This window comes from Canis lupus, chromosome 7 (genome assembly GCF_011100685.1).
Source record: "Canis lupus familiaris isolate Mischka breed German Shepherd chromosome 7, alternate assembly UU_Cfam_GSD_1.0, whole genome shotgun sequence".
Taxonomy (NCBI): domain Eukaryota; kingdom Metazoa; phylum Chordata; class Mammalia; order Carnivora; family Canidae; genus Canis; species Canis lupus.
Genome location: NC_049228.1, coordinates 40,647,758 through 40,672,840, shown reverse-complemented (window position 1 = coordinate 40,672,840; position 25,083 = coordinate 40,647,758). Strand labels below are relative to the sequence as shown.

General features: G+C 47.4%; 1 protein-coding gene across 5 annotated transcripts in view; it reads right to left on the bottom strand.

Annotated features, from left to right (window-relative positions):
• Positions 1–2,443: 2,443 nt before the first annotated feature.
• Positions 2,444–25,083, bottom strand: part of FCRL5 (Fc receptor like 5) — a 33,784-nt gene continuing 11,144 nt past the window's right edge. For 2 of the 5 annotated variants that reach the window (XM_038542907.1, XM_038542908.1), the window contains 13 exons: positions 24,746–25,000; positions 22,588–22,839; positions 22,022–22,309; positions 20,241–20,516; positions 14,902–15,180; positions 12,554–12,832; positions 11,092–11,370; positions 7,989–8,267; positions 7,452–7,568; positions 6,835–6,859; positions 5,793–5,875; positions 5,519–5,587; positions 2,444–3,665 (listed from right to left, as the gene is read on the bottom strand). In XM_038542907.1, coding sequence (XP_038398835.1) covers positions 3,469–3,665; positions 5,519–5,587; positions 5,793–5,875; positions 6,835–6,859; positions 7,452–7,568; positions 7,989–8,267; positions 11,092–11,370; positions 12,554–12,832; positions 14,902–15,180; positions 20,241–20,516; positions 22,022–22,309; positions 22,588–22,839; positions 24,746–25,000 — 2,678 coding nt within the window. In that variant the 3' untranslated portion in view covers positions 2,444–3,468. Of the gene's footprint in view, positions 3,666–5,518; positions 5,588–5,792; positions 5,876–6,834; positions 6,860–7,088; positions 7,195–7,451; positions 7,569–7,988; positions 8,268–11,091; positions 11,371–12,553; positions 12,833–14,901; positions 15,181–20,240; positions 20,517–22,021; positions 22,310–22,587; positions 22,840–24,745; positions 25,001–25,083 lie in introns of those variants that run through there. The other 3 variants (XR_005362342.1, XM_038542909.1, XM_038542910.1) reach the window with 3 other exon arrangements.

Sequence of the window (25,083 nt, the reverse complement as noted above, 5' to 3'; positions counted from 1 at the left end):
ACCTGCTTCTGAGAACACCTCCCCAGTGTTTACACAAACACCATCTTGACATGTGATTCGGTCAAGCAGCTGTTACTACCCTGTCCTACAGCCACACCAACCAGAGCTTGGAGAGGCCAGATGGGGAATAGTAGAAGCCCATCAGGAGCCAGGCCTTCCCACTGCAGGTGTCTTGTGCTTCACTACTAACGCCTCTGTCCACACAGGACTAGTGACCCGTGACGCCCACCAGGGACACTCGGTCAGGTAGCCCAGAGCATGGCCTCTGGGGCTGGGCACTTGTAGCTTCCACTCCCTGATGTATGGCCTTGGCTAAATGATGTCATCTCTTTCGGCCTCAGTTTCCCCATCTGTAAGAGGGACACTCCCACGGACACACAGTGCACAGGCTTACTGGGAGAATGGAATGATTTATGTACAATGCCTCCCATGACACCTGACACTCATCACTTCTTCAGTACATAGTAGCTGCTGTCAGGAGTCAGGTCTCTGTTGAGTGGGCAGTGTTAGCCAGAGGGGAGAGGAGCAGGGACGACACCAAGGCTGGCTAGTTGAAATAGGAGTTAAATCAGGAGACATGGTGCAGGTCAGCCCTCTGCCAAAGAGAAAGATGGACAGTGAAGGGACCAAAGGCATATAGTGGAGAAAGAAAGCAAGTGTGACCTTGGAACGGTTGACATGCTCTTAACCACAAACGTGAGGGAGGCCAGACAGGTACCTCTCTTGTTGGAGGGGAGCCCCAGAATAACACCCCTATTCCCTGTCAGAGTTCTGAACAGAACAGGGAAAATCCCCAAAATTTAATGGAGCCAGGAGACCACCTCTATGACTGTGATGGTGGGTTTTATGTGTCAGTTTTACTGGGCCACAGGGTGCCCAGACATGTGGACATTGTTCTGGGTGTGTCTGTGAGGGTGGTTCCAGGAGTGATCCCAGAGAATCGGGATAGGGAAAGAGATTAACATTGGAATTGGATGGAGTGAAGCAGATTGCTCTCCCCAGTGTGGGTGGGCCTCATACAATCAGTTGAAGGCTTCAATAGAACAGAAAAGGCTGATCCTCCTCCAAGTAAGAAAGAATTTGTCCTGCCTGACCAGCTTCAAGCTGGGACATCTGTCTCCTTCCTGCCTTGGACTCAGACTGAAATGTTGGCTCTTCCTGAGGCTCGAACCTGCTGGCATTTGGGCTGAAACTACATTGGCTCTTCTCGGTCCTTAGTTTGCCAAATGCAAATCTTGGGGCTTTTCAGTCCCCATAATCACACGAGCCGATTCTTTGGAATAGATCAGCTTCTCTTCTGTCACTCTCTCCATACATGTCTTTACTTGTCTCCCCTTGGTTCTATTTCTCTGGAAAACCCTAGTGCACGATTAATAGGGTAGAGGTGTGAAAGCCAGGTGGGCCAACCAGCTGGGAGTTGTCCAGGCTGGAACTTGCCATGGCCCACCCCAGGGAAAGCTTCCGTCTTCAGAGAAGACACACATGTCTGAATACAGGCCTGCATGGGACCAGGGAGAGGGGAAGAGAGGGGGATCAAATCCCCGTAGCAAATCTTCCCCCGTGAAGATGGTGCATTGATGGCCATCACCTCAACTAGGGAAGAGTCAGGGAATGTTTATTGAAAACTCTAATGTTCCCGTAACCTTGTGTGGGGCCCACATGCCCTCAGCCACTAAGCCTGCCACTGGTCAGGGGTGTGGTCAGCGGAAAGAACATCCCTGCTGATCCCACACTGCACGGTGCTCCCCCAGACCAGTATTCGCCCTCTACGCAACCCCCTGGAGCACTCCCAGGCAGTGATCAGAAGGGTGATCGTGTCAGAGGCCACTCCAGGTGACGTGGCGCCCAAGCCGAGAGCCCCTGTGCACCCCGTTACCCTCCCCAGATTACGTCATCCGGGCTCACAGGCAGTCTTTCAGGGTTGGCAGCACGAGCCCAAGGCACCGCTAGCATGCCAACTCCAGTGTGCCGCAGACGCTCCGATGCTGTGGACACCCTGGGAAATCCTTGGGGAAGAACAATGGGGCTGAGATGAAGCCCCCAAGGAAAGGAAAGGAGATATTTTCACCTGCAAACCCCAGCCGTGGTCCTCCAGGTCTTGTCTGGCTCTCCTCTTGGCCTGGGCTCCTCAGACCCTGAGCCGGTGGTGGTGGGAGGGACCACAGGACTGCCTGACGCCCTGCCAGCACCCAGGGCGCCTATCAACTCAACACCAGGGTCTGAGGTGCTCTGCGCTCTTGCACTCAATGTTGTATTTTAAAAAAAATGAAATCTGGGAAAAGCTGAAGGAGAGAATAATACAGAAAATGCTGAGTGCCCTTCTCTGCATTCACCAGATGTGGGGTTTTGCCACATTTGTGATTTTTGCCTGCAAACACACACACACTAACACGCACACAACCACCCCCCCAATTACACACCAAAACACACACTAACACACACACATATTTAAAAGTTTTTACTGAATCACTTCAAAGTATTTCAAATATTTTCAAAAATATTCTAAAAGTAGTATCAGATTATTGATTCAAAAGTATCAATAATATATAGTTCAGATTCCCTTTTCCCTGTCTCCAAAATTTCTCCTGTGGCTTCTTCTTGATCCAAATCCGATCACAGTTCCTACTAGGTCATCAGGCCTCCTCTATCCCCTGGCTCTCACTGCTCTTCTCTGGCTTATGACATTCAGAAGTGTCTGTGTCAGAACTGCCCACATTTGGGACGTGTGTCTCCTCATGGTGACAGGTGGGAGGGAGTCCCTGTGCCTGCATTGGAGGGCACACAGGACGGGGTGTTGGCCCATCTGCAGGGGAGAAGCTAGCCTGGTGTCAGGGGCTGCCTTAGCGTCTGAGGCAGATGGGGCACGAAATGTAGCCCCATGATGAGGAGGTCTGTGGTCCAACTGCGCTTGTCCCCTGGGCCCCATGCTGTCCCACATGGCAGAGTGCTGTGGTAGCCCTGCCAGGATGACAACCATTGAGGAAGCAGCTGTGGGGGCTCTGGTGTCGGCAGGGGGGCAAATGTCTGTGGGGAGGGCAGGTGTCATGAGGGGACAGGTGTCCACGGGGGACAGGTGTCTGCGGGGGAGCAGGTGTCCATAGGGGGACACGTGTTCACAGAAGGGTAGGTATCTATGTGGGGCAGATGTCCATGGAAGCTCAGATGTCTGTGGGAAGTACTGGTGTCTGTAGACGGGGCAGGCGTCCACAGGGGGCAGATGTCCATGGCAAGGTCCAGGAGCAGGTCCCATGGGGAGAGGTTGGGGTGTATGTGGAAGTGGGACAGAACATGGACGGTGACTGAAGCCTGTGGGGAAGCCAGGGGACAAGATGGCCCTGGGTAGGAGAAACATATCCCCGGACAACAAATCCACGAGCTCCAAGCTGTCACTTGGGAAACAGCGGCGTCCTGCAGGGCCTGTGCTCTATCTCATAGGAGGAGGCCTGGAGCCATTCAGATCGTCCCACTTCAATGTCTCTGGCCCCCAGGATTGCTTGGGGTGCAGGGGGTGTGTGCGGACTCAGCCGTGGAGGTCAGGAAGGATTCCGCTTTCACCTGGGAGTAGATGACAGAGGAGTCCTGGGCGCTGTAAGGCTGGGGGCTGGCGATCGGGCCGTGGGAGGGCAGGTAGGTCCAGAGGAGCCTTAATGAGGAGTCTGAGGCCACTGTGGGAAGAAGAGCAGCACTCAGCTGGCAAAGGCGGCCAACGCTCTTGCCTGGCCCCACATCCTCACCGCTCCTGTCCGGTTTCAGGTCCTCTCTCCACCAAACGGCACCTTCCCTGTACCACCAGAGCCCTGTCCTGAGACCTGGACCTCCAACGGGGCCCAACCCCTCCACAGCATCAGTCCAAGCTCCCCAGACTCCCCAAGACCAGGAATCCACCTCTTCTCTTGCTATTACTTTGAGCACAAACTCCCAGCATGTACTGTGGACAGCCCGGCCATGCCCCTCTGTGGCCTCAGGCAGGTCACTGCCACTTCTTTTGCCCCAATGGTGTCATCTGTATAGTGGGCATAATAACATCATCCACCTCTAGGGTTATTGTAAATTTATAAGAGTTTGTGTGTGTGCATGTGTGTGTATGTATTTTCTGGCGTCTGTCACACCTACATAGTTACCAGGTACAGTCTTGACTACTATAAATAAAATAAACAAGTGCTAAATATATAAGTACACATAGTATTTTTACTTATAGCACTTGGAACTGTACTTGGCACAACAACACATGTGGATGTGATGCTAGATGTTATTATTACTTTTATACTGTCCTAAATCTGGAATGGAATGTGACATCCTTCAGGAGGGCTCTCTCCTTTTGGCTTGGAGTAACCATCTCGGCTTCCTGGACTGGTCAATGATTCATGGCTTTGTGACTTCAGGATGGTCACTTAGGTTTCTCTGCCTTATTTTCCTCATTTGTATAATTGGGATAATAACAACACTCACTCAAAGGAGGTTGTAAGTGTGAGAGTGTTCATGTGTGTCACAGGTGAGCCATTGAACCAAGAATAGGCACAAACACAGTTCATTCGACTTTATGCAAGAGGATCAGAACACCAGACAGAGAAGCAGAATGGCTAAAATCACACAGCACTCTACAGAGCACAGGTGAGAGAGAGTCTGCCGCAAAGGCAGGTTTCCCTTGTGCAGGAGGGAGCCGGGCTGGGGCTGTTTGTGGCCGAGCACCCACCCGGGACGATTGGCACAATCAGACCCCCAGCATCAAGCCACTCTCAAAGCTGCTGGGATAGCATTCCCATGTCTGCCTCCTCAACCCTATGGGTTAGAGTGGGGAGCAGAGGCATGTCCCCCGAGATGTTCATGTCCCAATCCCTGGGATCTGTGAGTATATGACCTTGAAAAACAAGACTTTGCAGGCATGATTAAGATTAAGGACCTTGAAATCGGAGATTATCCTGGATTATGCAGGTGAGATTTTAAGAGCTTTAAATCAGAGGACTTTTCCCAGCTGTGCTCAGAGGAAGACCCATCGCTGGACGAATGATCAGAGAGCTGTGGCACTGCCAGCTTTGAAGATGGGGGAAGGGGCCATGAGCTGTGGGGAGGGGTGTCCTTGAGAAGCTGGCAAGGGCAAAGATGTACTTTCTCCCCTGAGCCTCCAGAAAGGAACGCAGCCAGGGCAATACCTCCACGACATTAGCCCAGGGAGACCTGTGTCCGACCTCTGACCCCCAGCATGGTAAGACAATGTGTCATTGACATTTGTTATGGCAGCAATAGGACGGGAATGGTAGCCCTGTGTCCTGTGACAGCTGGGAATGCGGAAGCCCTGACAGAGGCCTCAGACTCTCATGAGGCCATCAGTGGGGAATGGAAGATGCACCCCTGCTCGGTGGGGCTGAGGACCCCAGCAGCGTAGACAGGTGCAAGTGAAGAAAACCAGCAAACCCTGTACATGGGCGGCTCTGTGTCTGGTCGGCCCAGATCTGCAGAAGGGATGGAGGCCAACCTTGTACAGTAGGCACCTTCAAAGCCAATGGTCCACAGGTCTTACCTGCATGTTTGTTCCCCTCCTGAATCCTCCGGACTTCCGAGTACACCACGTCTCCTCCTTTAGGATTTACTTGGGAAGAAGTTGCAGTTTGAGAGAACTATAAGGTCCTTGCCTCTTGTCTGAGTGGCTTCCTCCTCCCCCAGCTAGAGCTTATTCTCTGCAGGGACACGTGTGCTCCCAGCCTCTGCACAGCCCCATGGTCATCTCCTGCCTCACCTCTGCCCGGACCAACCCTGAGGTCCCTGCCCAAATGGGAGGGGTCCCTGGTCCTCACCATTGCTGTATACTGGTTGCAGCTCTATCCAGCCAGGTACATTGTAGTAGGTAGGCTCTTGGGGGTCCGAGTTTGAAGGGTTCCTATGAGAAAAAAACAGCCATGTCTCCCAGTAGCCCTGACAAAGAGCTGTACCCATCACTCCCTGTTGGCAGGTGTTTAAAGCACAGGATGGCCACTAAGTCTGGACACAGAGATGAGCACATACCAGATAGTGTGCTGTTATGAACTATCACATTACAAATTATGTATGTTTCTGGGCTTCGTGGGCACCTGACACAACCAGGCACAGTGCTACTGCTTACAGTAATATGGAGGTGATTCTACTATTATCCCTCTTTTATAGATGGACAAGGTGGTGATTCCAAAAGGCGAAGTGACTTGCTCAAGACCATGTGACTACACAGGGCAAGAGTCAGGACTGGAAGTCCTAGAGAGATCAGGATCTCAGAGAAATTAGTCACGATGAGGCTCAGAGGAACTCTGCATGTTTTGGATGCTGCCGCCACAGGCTTGTCCAGAGACAGTTTGCAAGCTGTGCTGAGGCTCCCAAGGTTAACCTCTGGGATCCACGATGGCAGTCCCTTCTTCCCAGGTACCATCTCTGGTTGGCAGAGCGGGCTCTTTGGGTGGTGAGTTATGTGACTCCATCTGTTCAGTTGTCCCCACAGCAGGTATTAGGTTGGTCATGTCCAGAGCTTTGTAGCCTGGCTGAGCTGAGACTAGTTTAGGACATGGATGGATTCAGTCTTACAGCCGTCACTCAGACAACCAAGGTGATGGTGGTAAAGGATATAAGTTAAGTTAATAAATAAGTTATAAGTTAATAAATAAAAAGAACTTTACACTCCATGCAAAAAGGTCTATGTAGCTAAGGTGGCAGAGAGAAGGTCCTGGCAATTGCCTTGACATACACCAAAGGAGACAGCAACACGAAGTTGGCACAACCTATCTGTGTCCCCAGTAGTGACCAGACCTGGTTCACTTTTACCCCCCGTGGTTCATCTCATGAACCACACAGAACACACAGCCCAGGTCTTACCTGGAGGGGTCTGAGGTCCTTCCTCCTGCAAAGGAAAGCAGAGGTCACTGGAGCAGGAGAAGGAGGCCTTAAGAGGGGCAGAGCTGCTGGGAGGCTCACCCGGACCCGCCAGGGGTCGCAGACATTGAGCGGACCCTGCTCTGCTATGCCCAAGGGAGGCAGCAGAGGAGGCAAATCTCCTGACCCCCCGCTTCCACAGGGGCATAGCTATACCAGGAAGAGCGATGCTCCGAAGCTGCAGGGGGAGAACAGACCTGATCAGCTGGGGAAATACTGCACATCAGGAAGTCGTCACACTGGGTTTCTGTTCCCACTTCTATTTCTCAGTCTCTCTTGTCTTCCTCCCCTTTCCTTGGGGGCCTCGTAAGGGCAGAGAGGGAGACACACTGAGGTTTATGATGTTGGATAAACTGTCTCATTGAGGCATCTTCCCTGCACTTGGGCTGTTTTGAGAACTCTGTTTGTAAAGACGAATTCTGGGGGACTGGGCAGGAAAGGTGGGGACCAGGAACTGTGGCAGGAGGAGGGGCTGTTGAGAGCTCAGGGGAGCTTACAGAGGCAGTGTGAGCCTGAGGGCTAGGGCAGGGAGGGCAGGGACTGAAGCAGAGGTTACCCACCTGCTTTCCTGGGAAGCCGGCAATACAACAGCAGTGCCACAACTGCGAGGCCCCCCATGCCGAACAGCCCCCCAGCAACGCCTGTGGCAACAGGGCCGAGTCTGCTCCCTGTCAGCCCTGGAGAGGAGACCCCATGCATGAGCCACAGGGAGAGGCTCATGGTCTTGAACTACTCTGCCCCTGGAGCTGATGCCGGGGCCTAGAGAGAGGAGGAATCCGGGGGACCAGGACTCCTGAGGCAGCCCAGGAAGAGGCTCTTATCTCTGAGACACATGTGTGCAGCTGAGGCAAGGCCACAGGGTTGGGATGGACGGTGTCCACCAGTGAGCTCCAGAGTCAGGGATCCTCCTTGGCCCCCTGCTCCCACTCAAGTACCATCACTTCAGAAACACTTGAGAAGAGAACCAGGTAGAGAACTCTCAGCTTTGTGCCCCTATCCATAAGGTGCATGGCCCTGGTCAAATGTCATTGGGATCATCAGAATACCCTTGGAGGAGATATTTGTCCACATCTGTGGCCTGGGCACAGGAAACTTACCTGAGATGGAGAGTGTCACCGCCTCGCTGCACTGGGCCCCCAGGCCGTTATCGGCCTCACACGAGTAGTTTCCAGTATGTTCCTCGGTCAGAGAGAGGTTGAAGGATGCTCCTCCTCCAGAGGGGACTGAGCTACTCCCCAAGATGACATTGTCATGATAAAACCGGTACAGGATCGGGGGAGAGCCCCTGTGGGCCTCACAGTGAAGCTCCATCACATCTCCAGGGAAGGCCTGGGCCCCAGGAGCCCTGAGGGTGAGGATGGGGCGTGATGCAGGAACTAAGGGAGATAAAAAGTTAATAGAAGTTCCTACTTCTAACATATTCGTAAAGGAGCAGAAATGATAAACAAATGGCAGAGGTCAGGTCTCAGTCTTGGAAAATAGATTGAAACTCATATGACAGACAAAGCTAATGACCTAATCTACAAATGCAAAAGGAAAAATACCCAACAGAAAACTGTGGAAAGGGTATGAATCACTATAAACTTCAAGTAGCCAATAAATAGATAAAGAGATTATTAATTAGTATTTATTTACTAATGAAATACATAGAAATAGAAATAGAATATAAATACATAAAAACACCCATCAGATGGGCAAACCTTAAAAAAACAGATAATACTCATGGACTTGTGGACAGTCAATGATCTCTGGGAAGGAACGCAGATCTGAGACCCTTTCTTGTATGGCAATAACTGCCAAATTTAAAATGCATATCAAACTTGACCCCACAATTCTACCTCTAAGACTGCTTCCTTTGGAGATACTGACATGAGCTATGCAAAGGCATTTGTGCAAGGATTTCTGTGCTAGAATTTTTACAATAGCTAAAAACTACAGGCAACCTATTTAATTAACTAATGAAAAAGAAGATATCCAAGATGATTCTTTTAAGTGAAAATGCAAGTTGTATGATTATGTATAACCTGATTCTACCTCTGGGAAAAAATTATACCCTTATGTTTATAATATATTTGAATGTTTCTAGAAAAATACCCATGATTTCTAGCAAATTTTGTGTGGAGTCTTTTGGGTTTTCTACATTGAATATTATGTTGTCTGCAAAGAGTGAGAGTTTGACTTCCTTGCTGATTTGGATGCCTTTTATTTCTTCTCCTTGTCTGACTGCTGAGGCTAGGACTTCTAGAGGGAATTATGCTAAGTCAAATAAGTCTGTCAGAGGAAGACAAATACCATACGATCTCACTTATATGTGGAATTTAAGAAAAAAAAAACAGATGAACATAGGGGAAGGGATGAAAAAATAAGATTAAAACAGAGAAGGAGACAAACCATAAGAGAATCAACTCTAAAAAACAAATTGAGGGTCACTGGAGGGGAGAGCAAGGTGAAGGGATGGGGTAATTGGGTGATGGGCATTAAAGAGGGGCCTTGAGGTGATGAACACTGGGTGTTGAATGCAACTGATGAACCACTAAATTATACCCCTGAAATTAATACTATATATTTTAACTAAATTAAACTTAAATAAAATCTTTGAAAGAGAGAAAAATGCCCATGAAATTCTTTCCTTTCTTTTCTCTTCTCCATGAAACTATTAACAGTGGTTGTATCTTGGAAGTATGTAGACATGAAAGTATGTGGCTGCAGGTAGAATGAGGCCTTCACCTTTCATAGTGTCCTTTTTGTACCATTCATTTTTCTTGTCATGAAGATTTATGTATTCCTTCAGAGTAATGAATTACTAAAAACTCAAAATCTGCATTAAAACATGGCCACAAAGGATGAAGGAATGTGACAATGTAGATGTAGATGGAGAACTGGGTAGGCCTATGCCTCGACATGGTACCCATGGTAGCTCCCATTGCCAGATGTGTGTAAACTGGCTACTTTCCACCTCTGAGCCTCACCTTCCTCTCCTGCAAATTTTGGCCAAAAGTACTTTCATTGGTTTACCTTAAAGATGAAATGAGATATTACATGCCAAGTACCAAGCACATGACTTAACACATGCAAGGGCTCAGTGACAATGATAATGGTGATGCTGGTGTTGGTGATGACCGTGGTGGTGATGATGATGGTGGTGGTGATGATGATGGTGATGGTGATGATAGTCGTGGTGATGATGGTGGTGGTGGAGATGATGGTGGTGGTGATGATGATGGTGGTGGTGATAATGGTGTTGACAGTGATGGTGACGATACTGATGATGATGATAATGGTTGTGGTGATGATGATGATCTGGTGGTGATGATGGTGTTAAAGGTGATGATGATAATGGTGACAGTGGTGATGGTGGTAATGATGGTGGTGGTGGTGCTGATGGTGATGGTAATGGTGATGACCAGAAAATTCATCTCAATTGCCCTTAGCATACTTTTCCTATACCCCAGTGCTCCCTAGACAGGAATTTGGTAGTTGGGCCAGCCAGTATGGGCTACCACAACAGGTTCAGAGCTCACAAGAAGAGCAGCTTTCCTTGGATGTAATACTTAATGGCAAAAGGTCAGAGGGCAGCATAGAGAATGAAGGAATTTGATGGAGAGGTGGCTGATGTCATCCATGCCACCCTGCTCTCACCTCTCTGTGCTGTTCTCCTGTGTCCCCATGGCTTTAAGAATCACTTTGTAAATGGGCTTGGATTGGTTGTGTCTCCTAAAATACTATGCACAGAGCTAATGTTAATATAGAGTTTTTAATATGGAAGTTTGAAGAATATTTATATTCCTGGTAATAAAAGAAGCACAGTATTAGAGGCTCGCAGGGCTCAAAGACAGAAAAACTCAGACAAGGAATGGCCAAATCTTTTTTTGGAACAGAAAGACTTCTACTCAAAATCCATCACTTTCCCTTTTTATCATAATTACAGATCAGAATATAGTCTATGTTGTAAAAGGGCTTTGCATTTTTAGTGAGGAGTTTTAATCCCATTCAGGAAGGCTGTCCTGCCAGGAAGTCCAGGTTCCTACAGCTGTAACCACAGGAAGGGTCCCTGATTTGCAGATGAGGTTTCTGCTGGCAGGAAGTCCTTGAAGCTGGACTATCAAACTAGCAGTGGGGATGCCGAAGCTCCACTTTGCCTGCTGGGGAGAGAAGGCCTGCAATGTTTGGTTGTGCTGCTTGTGGACAGGACCAACTCACCTGTGACATTGAGTGGTACCACCTCACTGCGCTGGGCCCCCAGGCCATTGTCAGCCTCACAGGCATAGCTTCCGGAATGTTCTGGGGTCAAAGAGAGGTTGAAGGATGCTCTTCCTCCAGAGGCGGCAGAGCTGCTCCCCAGGAACACATCGTCGTAATAAAACCGGTACAGGATGGGGGGAGAGCCCCTGTGGGCCTCACAGTGAAGCTCCATCACGTCCCCCACCACGGCCTGAGTCCCGGGCACCCTGAGGGTGAGGACGGGGCGGGATGCTGGGACTAAGGGAGGAAAAATAGTTAACCATCAGTTCCCACTGTTTAAATATGTTACACCATGGCAAAGACTTTTCAAACCAGAATCTGTTTCCCTTAGTTTTTGGTGTCCTTCTGACATTACTTTGAACCCAGCTGTAATGTCTTCTAATCTGAAGAAGCAATGACATTGGTGTGGTGCTACGTGTCCTTTTCAATGCGTGGGTGTGCAGTCTCAAGTGTGTGGGGAATCTGAAAGCAAGGATTAAACTGTCTTTTGATTTCTCAAAAGACAATCGGGGAGAAGGAGAAATCAGTGCAATGGAAACTAGGAACGAGAGAGACTGGTTATTCATGCAGCTGGGGGTGTCACGGAGTATCTGGGAGAGAGCAGAGGTGTCGGTGAGCTGGGGCTCTGCTGGGGTCTGAGAACAGGGGGATGGGAAGAATTGAAGGAGCAAGTAGGACAGCGGGCTATGGTCAGGTTATCGGAGCAGCGGGTGTACATGGCAGTGGTGGCTGATGTGGTTGATGACAAGCCATAGTGTTGAGGGGATCAGCCGTGTGGACCGTACAGTCGTGGACTGATAGCAGGATGCAGAGTGGAGGGGAGGCGGTGGGCGAGGTGCCAAGGCTGCACTGAGAGGGGCATGAGGGGGAGGTCGGCCCGTGACAGGGCCAGCTGGGAGACCCTGCTGGAGCTGAACACAACAGGGACAGGTGAAAAGTCAGGAGAAGGGCGACAGGAAATCTAGTCAGAGCTCCTGGTGGGAGGCCGGGCTGCTCCGGATGGGCCAGGAGAAGCCAGAGAGAAACCGAAGGGCCAGTGAGAGAGTGAGCTGGCCTTCTTACGGGTTATCAGACAGAGGAACGCCCACCGAAATTCTTCTGAGGTGACAAGGGCTGCTCGGATCATTTCTCTCCTTGCTGATCATTGTCGGTTGATCATGTAGTTCGTGTACTGAGAGCCTTGACTTCTATGTTAGGGACCCTTTGGTCAGAGTGGCTAAAGTGTTGCTTCCAGGGAATGCATAGCAGGCAAAGGGAAGGTGCAAGTTCCTGGAAATGCAGATCCAGGGCTGCCAGATGCAGGCTGCTGGGAGCAGACCTGCTATGATGTCACCGTGCTAATGGCCCTGTGGGACTTCTGATCTCGGCTACTGAGGAAGGTGGGTCCCCAGGTGGGCCGCAGTTGGAGCTTTCCACTCACCTGTGACCTTGAGTGAGGCGGTGTCGCTGCGTTGGGCACCCAGGCCATTGTCAGCCTCACAGGCATAGCTTCCGGAATGTTCTGGGGTCAAAAAGAGGTTGAAGGATGCTCTTCCTCCAGAGGCGGCAGAGCTGCTCCCCAGGAACACATCGTCATGATAAAACCGGTACAGGATCGGGGGAGAGCCCTTGTGGGCCTCACAGTGAAGCTCCATCACATCCCCCACCACGGCCTGAGTCCCGGGCACCCTGAGGGTGAGGACGGGGCGGGATGCTGGGACTAAGGGAGGAAAAATAGTTAACCATCAGTTCCCACTGTTTAAATATGTTACACCATGGCAAAGACTTTTCAAACCAGGATCTGTTTTCCTCAGTTTTTAGTGTCCTTCTGACATTATTCTGAACCCAGCTGTAATGTCTTCTAATCTGAAGAAGCAATGACATTGGTGTGGTGCTGTGTCCTTCTCAGTGCGTGGGTGTGCAGTCTCACGTGTGTGTGGGGAATCTGAAAACAAGGATTAAATTTTCTTTTGATTTCTCAAAAGACAATTGGGGAGAAGGAGAAATCAGTGCAATGGAAACTAGGAATGAGAGAGACTGGTTATTCATGCAGCCAGGGTGTCACTGTGAGCCTGGGCTACATCAGAAATGAAGACCACAAGAGAATGAGTACTGATCAACTTATTTGCTCTTTTGCATATTCATTCACTTATCAAAGATAATGATGCAATGAATAAGTCCCAAGAGGTATACTGTGAGCTAGAAAGACCCAGTCCCCACTGTCCAGAGGCCTCAGTCCAGAGGAGAGGACAGGCCATAATTACAATAAGCCTGGATGTAGAAGGACACAGTGACAACTGGTATAAAGTAGAGACCAGGGTACTGTGAAATGCAGTACTGGGACCTGATCCATTAAAGGCTGATCAAGAAATGCTTCTTCACAGAGACATTTGAAACCAACCAGGAAGAGATGGAGATGAAGGGATGCCTGGGTGGCTCAGTGGTTAAGCATCTGCCTTTGGCTCAGGACATGATCCTGGGGTCCGGAATCGAGTCCCACATTGGGCTCCCTGCAAGGAACCTGCTTCTTCCTCTGCCTATGTCTGCCTCTCTCTCTGTCTTTCATGAATAAATAAATAAAATCTTTAAAAGAGAGAGAGAGAGAGAGAGAGAGAGAGAGAGAGAGAGAGAGAGATGGTGATGAAGAGCATGCCAGACAGGCAGGCAGCATGTGCAAAGGCCCTGAATCAGGAAGAAGGCTGGAGTCCTGAAATTACTGAGACAAAGTAGCAGCAGCACTGACAGGTGGGTCTGACAAGTGGTGTGAGTAGGAGAGTGAGGCCCGGCTTTAAGAGCTGTGGGGGGAAAAAAAAAGCTGTGGGGAGGGCTTTGCCCTCCCTCACACAGCCATGGAGTTCTGTAAGTGCATCTGTACAGGGGCACGAGATTATCCAATTTCTCTTCTAAAAAGACTGCATGCTGATCCCAGCATGCAAAACGGATTGAACTGGGACAGAAGTGCAGTGGAGAGGCGGGTCGTAATGGAGATGCTCATAGGTTTGACAAGGAGAGTGGCAGTGCAGATCAAGAGAAAAGATCCATGGGAATCCCTGGGTGGCGCAGCGGTTTGGCGCCTGCCTTTGGCCCAGGGCGCGATCCTGGAGACCCGGGATCGAGTCCCACATCGGGCTCCCGGTGCATGGAGCCTGCTTCTCCCTCTGCCTTTGTCTCTGGCGCTCTCTCTCTCTCTGTCTCTCAGTCTTTCATGAATAAATAAATAAATAAAATCTTAAAAAAAAAATTAAAAAAAAAAAAGAGAAAAGATCCATGAAATATTTAGCAAGTAAAATCAACAGGACCTAATAACCAACTGGCTCTGAAGAACAAGGGAGAGAAAGGTCAAGGGAGGCTCCTGGGTTTCACCTTGTGTGTCTCGATGAAGGACTGTCTTACAGAAGTAGCGACACTTGGAGGAGTCTGGGAGGGGGATGCCATGAGATTGCTTTTAGAGATGCTTGGGCTTATGGGCTTTGGCGGCATTTGAGTGGAAGTGTGGCATCTGCAGGTGCTCAGGTGAGAGGTGTCCAGAAGTTTAGGAATCATTTACAGATGACACCCTCAGGACCATGCAGAGCAAGGAGATTGATCAGAGAAGAGGACAGAGCTTGCAGGACAGAGCTCTGGAGTACAACATGGAGCTTGTCTGCAAGAGGAGTTGGTGCCAGATGGAGGCTGTCAGGAGCAGGCCTGCTGTGATGTCACCATGCTAACAGCCCTGCGTGACCTCCGATCTCAGCTACTGGGGAAGGTGGATCCCCAGGTGGGGTGCAGTTGGAGCTCTCCACTCACCTGTGACCCTGAGTGAGGCAGTGTCACTGCGCTGGGCACCCTGGCCATTGTCAGCCTCACAGGCATAGCTTCCGGAATGTTCTGGGGTCAGAGAGAGGTTGAAGGATGTTCCTCTTCCAGAGGGGGGCCGACTGCTCCTCAGGAACACATTGTCGTGATAAAACCGGTACAGGATGGGGGGAGAGCCCTTGTGGGCCTCACAGTGAAGCTCCATCACGTCCCCCACCACGGCCCGAGTCCCAGGCACCCTGAGGGTGAGGATGGGACGGGATGCTGGGACTGAGAGAAGTAAAATGAGTTATTTGACATCAGTATCTTTCACTTTTCCTTTATTTTCATTTTCAGAGATTACCTCTGTAGAGTATTTGTGACACATTCTAGATCTTTTCTATGTATAAGAACATCCATTCCCACAACACACAAATAAACATGTAAAAACATACATGCACACACATGCAGGGGATCACAGTACACCTTTTGCTCTACTGCTTGGTTCTTTTCTTCAGCTACATATCATGAGCATCTTTCTAAATCATTCTTAACGGTCCATCTTATCCACTTTAGAGACCTACTTCATTGATCTGTAATTTATACACAACAAAATGCGACTCTTTTAAATCACGGTTTGATAATTTGGGGGTAATTACTGCACGATTTTTTAACAAGTGCAAAGCATTCCAGTGTATGGATTCATCATTGCCAGTGACTGGGAATGTCCTTTTTCTCTCGCTCCAAATAATGCCACATCCAGCGGCATATCCATCATGGCACATTTGTGTACATATTTCTTAGGATCAAGTCTTAGAAGTGGAATTTCTGAGATGAGGAATATGAACATTTTAAGGAACCATATGTCGTGCTAGATTGTTCTTCAACAACTTTGGACCCGTTTGCACTTGCACTAAGGGAATACAAGAACTCCTGTGCCCACACTCTCATCCGTGATAGTTGCAGAGGCTTACTTATTATCTCTTCTCTGCTCTTAATCCAAAATTCTATAGTTATTTCATCTGAGCAATTCGCCCATCATATCTGGGAGACCCTGTGGTCTACCAGTGGATTTTTCAGGAGCTGCTGGTGAACCACAATCCATTAATGAGAAGTTACTGCCTGGAAAGGATTCACCCATTATTGACAAAATGGGAATTTTAATTTTTTTTTACAATTAATTGTCAATTAATTTTTCAAAACGTTTCTGGTCATTCTTTTTTTGTTCTCCACCATGAAATAAGAATAATAATCATGAGAGAATTGTTCTTTTATTTCTTCTTCTCCCTCAGACCAACTGACTTTTCTTTGTTACATATATTTTTTACACTTCTGACACTTTCTGTAACCATAACTCTCACAGCTGATTAGCCTTTGTTTTCATATCCAAACCAGTGGTTTTCAGCCCTATTTGTACAATATTTTCACCTAAGGATGTGTTTTAAAAATATTGATTCTGGGTTCACATCTTAGAGATTCTAAATTCAATTGGTCTGGAGAGAGGCTTAGTAAGGAGCTTGCTTTCAGAGTTCCTAAGTGAGTCTCACAGCAGCCAGTCGTGAGCACCACTGGTTGAGAGAATTCAGTGTATACTTTTTATATTAAGTGAACTCATTTTGAGTTATTTTTATTGATTCCTGTTTTGGCTCACTGGATTTTATCAAGTAATTTTCCAAGCAGGTTTAATGGATACTAAGTTCTCCGAGTCCCTGCATGTCTGAGCATGACTTTTGGATTTGTTCTCAGTTCTCTTTCCTCACTTGAAAGTACAAATCTGGATGTGACTCCTCTCTCTTAACAATGATTCCTGTGGAAAGTCTAAGACCAGTCCAATATTTTTTTCTTTCTGAGATGACTGTATTTATGTATTTATTAACTATTGATTGATTGCCGTGTTCACATGCACACACTCACACACACGCACACAGACACAGATGTTTAACCTCAACATTCAGTAGCCTCATTAGGGTAATCTTTTCATCTATATATTCAGGTTTTCTTCACTTCAGGAAGAAAGTTTTGTTTTTCTCCTCAATTTGGTTTCCTAAGACATGCCACAGGCTTCTTCATGGTCTGATCTCCATATTTTACATCTTTTTCTTGTTGCCTTCATTTCTGGGTATCTCTTTCTACTTCACATTCCATATCATTTTCTCAAACCAATTCTTCTTTTGATGAACAGTTGCAGAAGTATACATTCTAACCTTACTGTTTCAAATTTTGATTTCATTTCTAAAATAGCTTTGTGGGGTTTTTTGGTTTTTCTTCTGAGCTCTGCTAGACAATTTTTAAAATCTCTTGTGTTGTCTCATTGTCTCTTCTTTAACCTGTTTATTCCTTTTTGTAGTTTTTTTCCCATTAGAGTCCATATTTTTTTAATTGTCTTGAGAATATTTAGAAGAATTTGTAGGGTTTGTTTTGTTTGTTTCCTATAGCAATTCTTCTTTTTAAAAATATTATGTATTAGGTGTTCTTTCTTTCCCTTGTATGAATTTAAATGCATAAATACAAAGTCTCCCATATTGTGCTTCTTTTTGCTTATAACTCATCCTTTAATGGATAAAGTTATATTTACTGTCTTGTATTTGCCTGAGAATGCAGTGTGTGTCTGGGCGTGGGCATGTGTGTGTGTGTGTGTGTGTGTGTGTGTGTGTGTGTTTCAGTGATCCAGGCTGGTGATAGATCAGAGCACATTCCCATGAAATCTCTTTGCCTTTTCTTCGGGGTATATTCCCTCAAAAAGTAGATTGCTTTGTCAGAATATCTGCCTGGCTCCCAGTGAAGCTTCTTACTCAGCTCCCTGACAACTTGTTTGCTAATCTAGAGCTAACTAATTTCTGCTTATTTATATAAGCAGAAGTACAGATCAATGTTCTCTTCCTTATCTGAGTTCAAAGACTTTTTGTTCATTGAATTGTAAATGCTGATGGAGGGCCTACACTGTGCCAGACACTAAACAGGCATGGAGATGTCATGGAAACCCAAAGTGATCTGGCTCCACTCTCCTGACCCTTATATTGTGGTATGGAGGGAGGAAGGCAAGAAACAGGAGTTAAAGAGATTTCAGTATTGATAAATTTGAGAAGAAAATGAAACTTGATAATGGGATGGAGGATGCTTTAGGGCTGGGGGTGTTCCTAGATAGATCAGGCTGGCTTTGAAATTGGGATCTCAAAGCACTTAAACTTCTTGAATAATCTCTTTACTCCACAATTAACATTGGGGGAATGTCTTTCTTTTGGTCATTCTTGATTTTCATGATCTAAAACAAGGGTTATCAATGAGCCAGGGATCCTTCAGATCCATATGCTTAAAGATAAGACCATCTGTACCCAGATTCATGTGTCCCTAAGACTGGCACATCACCAATTTGCACCCTCACCAGCCACTGCCTCCAGCTGTACTCACGTTCTGACTACAACCCAATCCTCCAGCCCTCTAGGTGCCTCCCCCAGCTTCCCCGTGAGCCGAGATGAAGCTCTGTCAGGGTGGCACTCTTGCTTGCTGGGCCAGGTAAACGAACCCAGTTTGGCAGCGTGCACAGTTTTCCCTGGCTGTCTTCTCTGGGGCATTGACTGGTGCCTCTCACACTCATTCTTCCTCACTTCAGCTTCTTCCAGAGCTTCATGAATTCCTGGCCTTTGGGTTCCTGTTCCAACTCAAATCACAGAACTCTGGGGTTGGATGCCTTATCTAACTTCCAATACAATGTGACAACAGTAAGACAAAGAGAGTTTGAATGTTTTATCCAAATTACGAACTAGTTGTTTTCATAGCCAGAGTTAGAACTCAGATTTTCTGACTCATAGTTAGATCCGATGGCCCAAGTGTTTTTCAGGTACCCTGGAGCTTTCTAGGAAACCTCAGATCTGTACTGTGCATATAGTTCCCTAAAACAAGCATTTTCTGAAATATGCTTCATTATGTGCATGTCATCTCCATATTTGTTGGGCTAGAAGTGGGCAGTGCACTAGCCGTGGCCTAGGTGGTGGCTTGGAGGCCAAGACGCCCATCCAGTTTGACCCGTTAGTCACTGCTTTGGCAGTGAGCCACTCAGCATTGGCAGACCGGGCAGAAGGTGGAATATAGACCAAGGGGTCACACTCAAAAGTTGAGCAGTCGATGCTGGTGTTGCAGAAGCTCTGAGTCAAGAAAAGTCGTGACAGAGAGGGAATGGAGTGGAGGATGCTTGGAAGCAGCAGGGATGATGAGCAGGGACAGAAGGAAAATAGCTGGTGGCCTGTGAGTAGAGCGATGAGAGCTTCTAGCCCATCACCTTTCAATATAATCTGCGTTTGAGAAATTCTATTCTGAGACATCTCTCACTTCTTCCATGGGTCTGCAAGCATCATCTTTCTTGTTTTTCTCACTCCCTGGATGTCCATACAACAAACCCTTCCACTCTGGGGACACCCGAAGTCTCCATTTCCTTGTGTTGTGGAATGGTCTAATGAACCCAACTCAAGATTTTTCAGTCATACTTCTGCTTCTCTTAAAAACAAACAAACCAACGAACTGCTGGACTTTCACTCTCTAATAAGTGAAGATCCAAGTGCAAATAGAAGCAACATGACTCCAAACAAGACACCATTTTTGTGGTTACATGAGTCACCATGAGTTGTCCAACCCTGGCTTGTATACTTTTCTGAATGTATGTCATACTTCAAGAAAAACTTTAAAAACATAATACGGTAAAATGAAATTTATTTTAATGGATTAAGACGAAGGATCATGGGAACTCCAGAAAGCCATTCCTCCTTCCCTCATCCTATTAGCATTTGAAGTGCTTGGGAACTCCCGAGAAATTGAGGGCTTGCCTGCTACTTATCCATGTGACTGTGCTTATAGCTATGTGAGTACAAGTGTTAGTGGGAGAGGAGGAAATGCTTCTGTGCACTGAGTTAAGAAAAATTGCCTTGGGGACTGAACTTATGAGAAAATATTTTGAGGGAATACATTCATCAGACAAATGCTGGAGAGTATGCTGAGCTATCTAGGGGTCCGGTGAGCCAGGGCTGGGGGAGGGCTGAAGCTCACAGGTAGTTGGTTCTACAGAAAGGGAGCTGCCAGGCACACCAGATGGGTGGGGGGTAGGGAGTGGAAGAGACATAGATACTTCTGAAGGGCTCAGTGTGAGAGGTGAGAACTGAGTCACCTCCCCTGAGCTCAGCCACAAAGCACTGAATGCAAAAGCAGAAGCTCAGCCACAATGCAAAATGCAAAAAACGAGAGTGGAGTCCCCTGGTGTACCTATTGCCTCGCCACTTACCCCATGAGGCCTTGATTTTCTCTTCTGTAAAACAGGGACAAAATAGTCAGAGAGGAGTGACTGGCATGACTCCAGGGCTTACCTGTGACAGAGAGGCTCCTGGTGTCACTGCGCTGGGGGCCGAAGCCATTGTTGGCAGTGCAGGAGTACTTCCCAGAGCTCTCTGCAGTCAGAGTGATGCTGAAGGACGCTCTTGCAGTATGGGTTGAGCTGCTCTTCAGGAGGACATCTCCGTGATAAAACTGGTACAGAATGGGGGTTGAACCCCTCCGGGTTTCACAGTGAAGTGTCACCCTATGTCCCTCAAGAGCCTGGGCCCTAGGAGGGCTGAGGGTGAGGACAGGACGAGACACGGGGACTGTGGGAGAGAAAGGTTGGTCAGCAGGTGCCCCTGTGCATTTCCATCCATGGCCAGTCTCCACCCTGCCCTGGACACTGGCTCTTCCCTTTCCTGTCACCCTCTGCCCCTACTCCCCCTGCCCTCCTTGTGAGGCGACCCCATTTCCATTTCCCAGTGTAAATGATGCTCTTGGGGAGGAAGTCCTTTATTTTGGTGCCTCCAGGTCGTGCCCTAACCTCTTCCTTCCTCCTGCCTCTGACCCTGGCAGTGCTGCCCCTCCACCTGCCCAAGCCCCAGGGTCTCCCTCTCGGTCCCTGTTCTCTGCTTCTCTGCTTGCTGGGGCTGGCCTCAGGGATCCACCCTTCATCCTTCTTTTCAGATTCAAACACACTCTTCCAGGACCCCCTCCTCTGTCCCTACGCTCTCCCTGAGACCAGCCTGAGCCCCTCTGTTTCCAGATGAGCGAACCGAGTCTGGAAGAAGCTCAGAGGCCTGTCTGTGGCCACTCAGCAGGCTGTTTCCAGAGCCAGCCAGGACCTGGACGTGTCTCTTGAGTCCTGGTCCCTGCACTGAATCCCATGTCTTCTTGGGGGTGTGCTTGGCCCTGAGTGCAGGGACACCTCTGTAGAAGCTGTGACCTCTCAGAGCCATGACGGCCCCAGTGGCTTTGAGTGCACTGGTGACAGAGAGGTGGTCTCTGTGATTCTCCTCATCCCGGCCACATCTTTGGAGTAACCATGATTTCACTACCCATCTCTGTATCCCACCAGGGGGGACATGTTGGGTATTGTCAACAACTAACCGATATCTGGGAAATAGATACTTCCTTATCCCTGGGGAAGACAGAAGGAGACAGGCAGGGAGAGAGGGAAAGGGAAAGAGAGAAAAGAGAGGGAGGGAGGGAGAGATCTTGCAGATACAATGAGGGGTGTCATGGTCCTGAGCTGGACAAAGCATGAGACCCACAAGATTGACCCGTGGAGACATCGGGTTGTGTTATCAGCTGAACGCCATCCCTTGAAAATGCATGTGTTGAAGCCCTAACTCCTAGTGTGGCTGTATTTGGTGATGAGGCCTTTGAGGTGATAATTCAGGCTGAAGGAGGCCCTAGGGTGGGGCCCTAATCAGATAAGGCTGGAATCTTCAGAGAGGAGGAAGTGAGAGGAACAAGACCAGTTAAGGACCCAGCGAGAAGATGGCAAACTGCAGGACAGAATGAGCTCCCTTTAGACACCAGTCTACTGGCACTTGGTCTTGGACTTGTTGCCCCCAGAACTGTCAGAGAACACAGTTCTGTTTCTCAAGCCATGCAGCCTGTGGTGTTTAGGGTGAGGCAACGGAGCAGATGAGCAGGTGACTTGGGGAAGAGGCAGGCAGCAGGTAAGGGGAGTGATGGGTTGGGTAGCAGCAAGAGGACTGGAACCAGGAGTGGTGGGGCTTTTTTTGATTGACAGGAAAATCAAGGCTGCCATGTGACTCTGCCCTACTCTTCCTAGCAAATCTCAGCCCCGACAGGCACCCACCTTCCACGTGTATCTGGGATTTCTGGCTCTTTTTGCAGACATTGGAAGTCACTGTGTGCGCCTCACACCAGTAATATGATGGGCCTTTGTTCATCCCACTGGAGGGGTTCCAGATTTTCAGAAAGTTCTTTGAGCCCTCCTCCACAATCTGGCCATCTTTGAAGAAGCGGAACTGGAGCTGGACATCTGACTTCTGAGGTGGGAGCTGGGTCTCACAGATCAGGGTCAGTTGGTTCCCAGAGGTGGTCCAGGAGGGTCTGGACCTCAGCACAGGATGTGGAAACAGCTCTAGAGAGAAGGATCACAACATTCCCCAGAGAAGTGAGGCCTGGAACTGCTTCGGAGAGAGACACAGCTCGTCTGCCACAGCCATGAGCAGAGCAGGCAAAGATGGAGTGCCACTTAGGATCCCAACATTATTCCGCTTGAAGCACTCTTGTGCTTTCTCTGATTCTTGCAGGCATGAGGTCTGAGGTTTGGTGGTATCCCAGCCCCCACTTCTCACCCTCTACCACCTCAGGGACCTTCCTTCCATGAACCCTTCTCACAAGTAATGTGGTATTTACCTTGGACTTGGATTTTTATTCTGTTTGAAGAAAAAGAACAATTGATCTCAGATCCAGCACAGTGATATTCTCCATTGTCCTTCAGACCTGCTTGTTGAATATGGAAGCTGGAGCTTTCATCAAGGATCTTTAGCATCTTGCCATTCTTGTACAGGGACTTGTTCTTCAGGGCTAGGTCTACATTTGCTTGACATTTCAGAGTCACAGAGTCACCTTCAAACACGGAAGGGGGAGCCTGCAGGATCAGTTTAGCTGCAAGAAACACAAGGCCAGTCACTTGGTCCCCTCCACTGATTCTTCCTTCTCGTCATTAGTATTTCAAACAGATTTTGTAGGATTGGGGATGGGGGGAAATGCATAAAATAATTATAATTCTTTTTTTTCTGATTTAAAAATGAACACATATGCCCTGAGAAAACTTGAAAAGCAGAAATGTAAGTAAAAACTTCTTCTCAGTTGGGCATACTCTTTTCCATGTGTACATCCATGAGTGTCTGTGTGTACTCTGTTTTCTTTATGAAATTAGAATAGTGTTTACATATTTGACAAGTTGTTCTTTCACTTACTGTGCTATGAACACTTTTCTTTGCCATTGATATTGTCACTGAACCTGGCTTCTAACGGCCTCTGAGTTTTCTCTCAATGTGATGTGATGTAATTTACTTAATACTTTTCTGTTTCTTGACTATTCACATTTATTCAATTTGGGGGGAGCATATCTATGATTTCAGTAGATAAATTCTTAAAAGAGGGGTATGACCAGTTCAAAGAGGGTAAGCATCTTATTTGTTCTTTGTTACTATATTGCTTCCTTGTTCATGAAATCAAATAGCAGTATAACTGCTTCACATTCAAAACAGGTGGCTTTAGGACACAGGAAAAAATAAAAATCTTTCTTCCTTCTCTCTTGCTTTCTGTATACAGTTGATTTTTGCACAATGCAGTGGAAAGTCAGAGTATAACTTTTGACTGCCCCAAAACCTAACTACTAATAGCCAGCTGTACTAGAAGCCTTACTGATAACATGAATGGTCAATTAACACATATTTTGTATGTTTTCTGTATTATAGGCTATATTCTTTTTAAAAAAGATCTTATTTATTTATGAGAGATACATAGGCAGAGGGAGAATCAGTCTCCCTGTAGGGACCCCAATGTGGAACTCCACCACAGGACCCCAGGATCACGACCTGAGCTGAAGGCAGATGCTCAACCACTGAGCCAGTAAGGTGTCCATACTCTCTATTCTTCAAAGTACACCAGAAGGAATTATTACTAAGAAAATCATAAGGAAGGGAAAATACATTTATAGATCTGTCCTATAAAAAAAAAACGCATGTAAGTGGATCTGTGTAGTTCACATCCATGTTGTTCATGGGTCAGCTGTACCTCAGTCTGTCTATCTATATGAAAAATCCTCATGTTGCTTATTATTCCAAGAAAATTTTATAAGCTTAAAACTATATATAGATTCAGAAACCATTCAAATAAATTACTTCTCAAATTTTCTCTTTTGCCTGAATCACATACACACCAATGTTTATAGTAGCAATGCCCACAACAGCCAAACTATGGAAAGAGCCCAGATATCCATTGACAGAAGATATGGTGTATATACACAATGGAATATTACTCAGCCATGTAAAAGAATGAAATCTTGCCATTTGCCATGACATGTGTGGAACTAGAGGGTATTATGCTGAGTGAAATAAGTCAGTCAGAGAAAGACAAATACCATATGATTTCACTCCTATGTGGAAGTTAAGAAACAAGACAAATGAACATAGGGTAAGGGATGAAAAAATAAAATAAGATAAAAACAGAGAAGGAGGTAAACCATAAGAGATTGTTAACTGTAGCAAACAAACTAAGGGTTGTTGGAGGGGTGGTGGGTCGGAGACAAGGTAACTGGGTGATGGGCATTAAGGAGGGCATTTGATATAATGAGCACTGGGTGTTATATGCATTGACCAATCACTAAATTCTACTGAAACCAATAATATTATATATGCTAACTAAATTTAATTTAAATACAAAATTTAAAAACTTTCCTTTTACCTGGGTCCTATCTGTATAGATTTGAATTCAGTAACTATAAGGCAGATCCTGCATAATTGTATGGCTTCTAAAATTTTTATTTCTTTCACTTTTTTCTCACCTGTAGAAAAAATCAATGTCACACCGTCACTTAGAAGCGAATTCTGGGTCTGGCATTTGTACTCTCCAGAATTCTGAACCTTGAGGGTGTTTCCTGGGATTTCACGTAGTATTTCTGTCCCAAGGTACCACTGGTACAATTCTCTGTTCTTTGCTGTGTAGATGTGAGATACATGGCAAGTCAGAGTCACTGCGTCTCCTTTGAAGAACACGGTCCATGGAGGATGGAGGGAAATCACTGCTTTGGGTACAGCTTCTGAGGAAGAAAGAGACAGCATCTAAGATGGAGACCCGTATGGTTCCCACTGCAGTTGTCTGTGGGTCAAACCTAAGAACCAG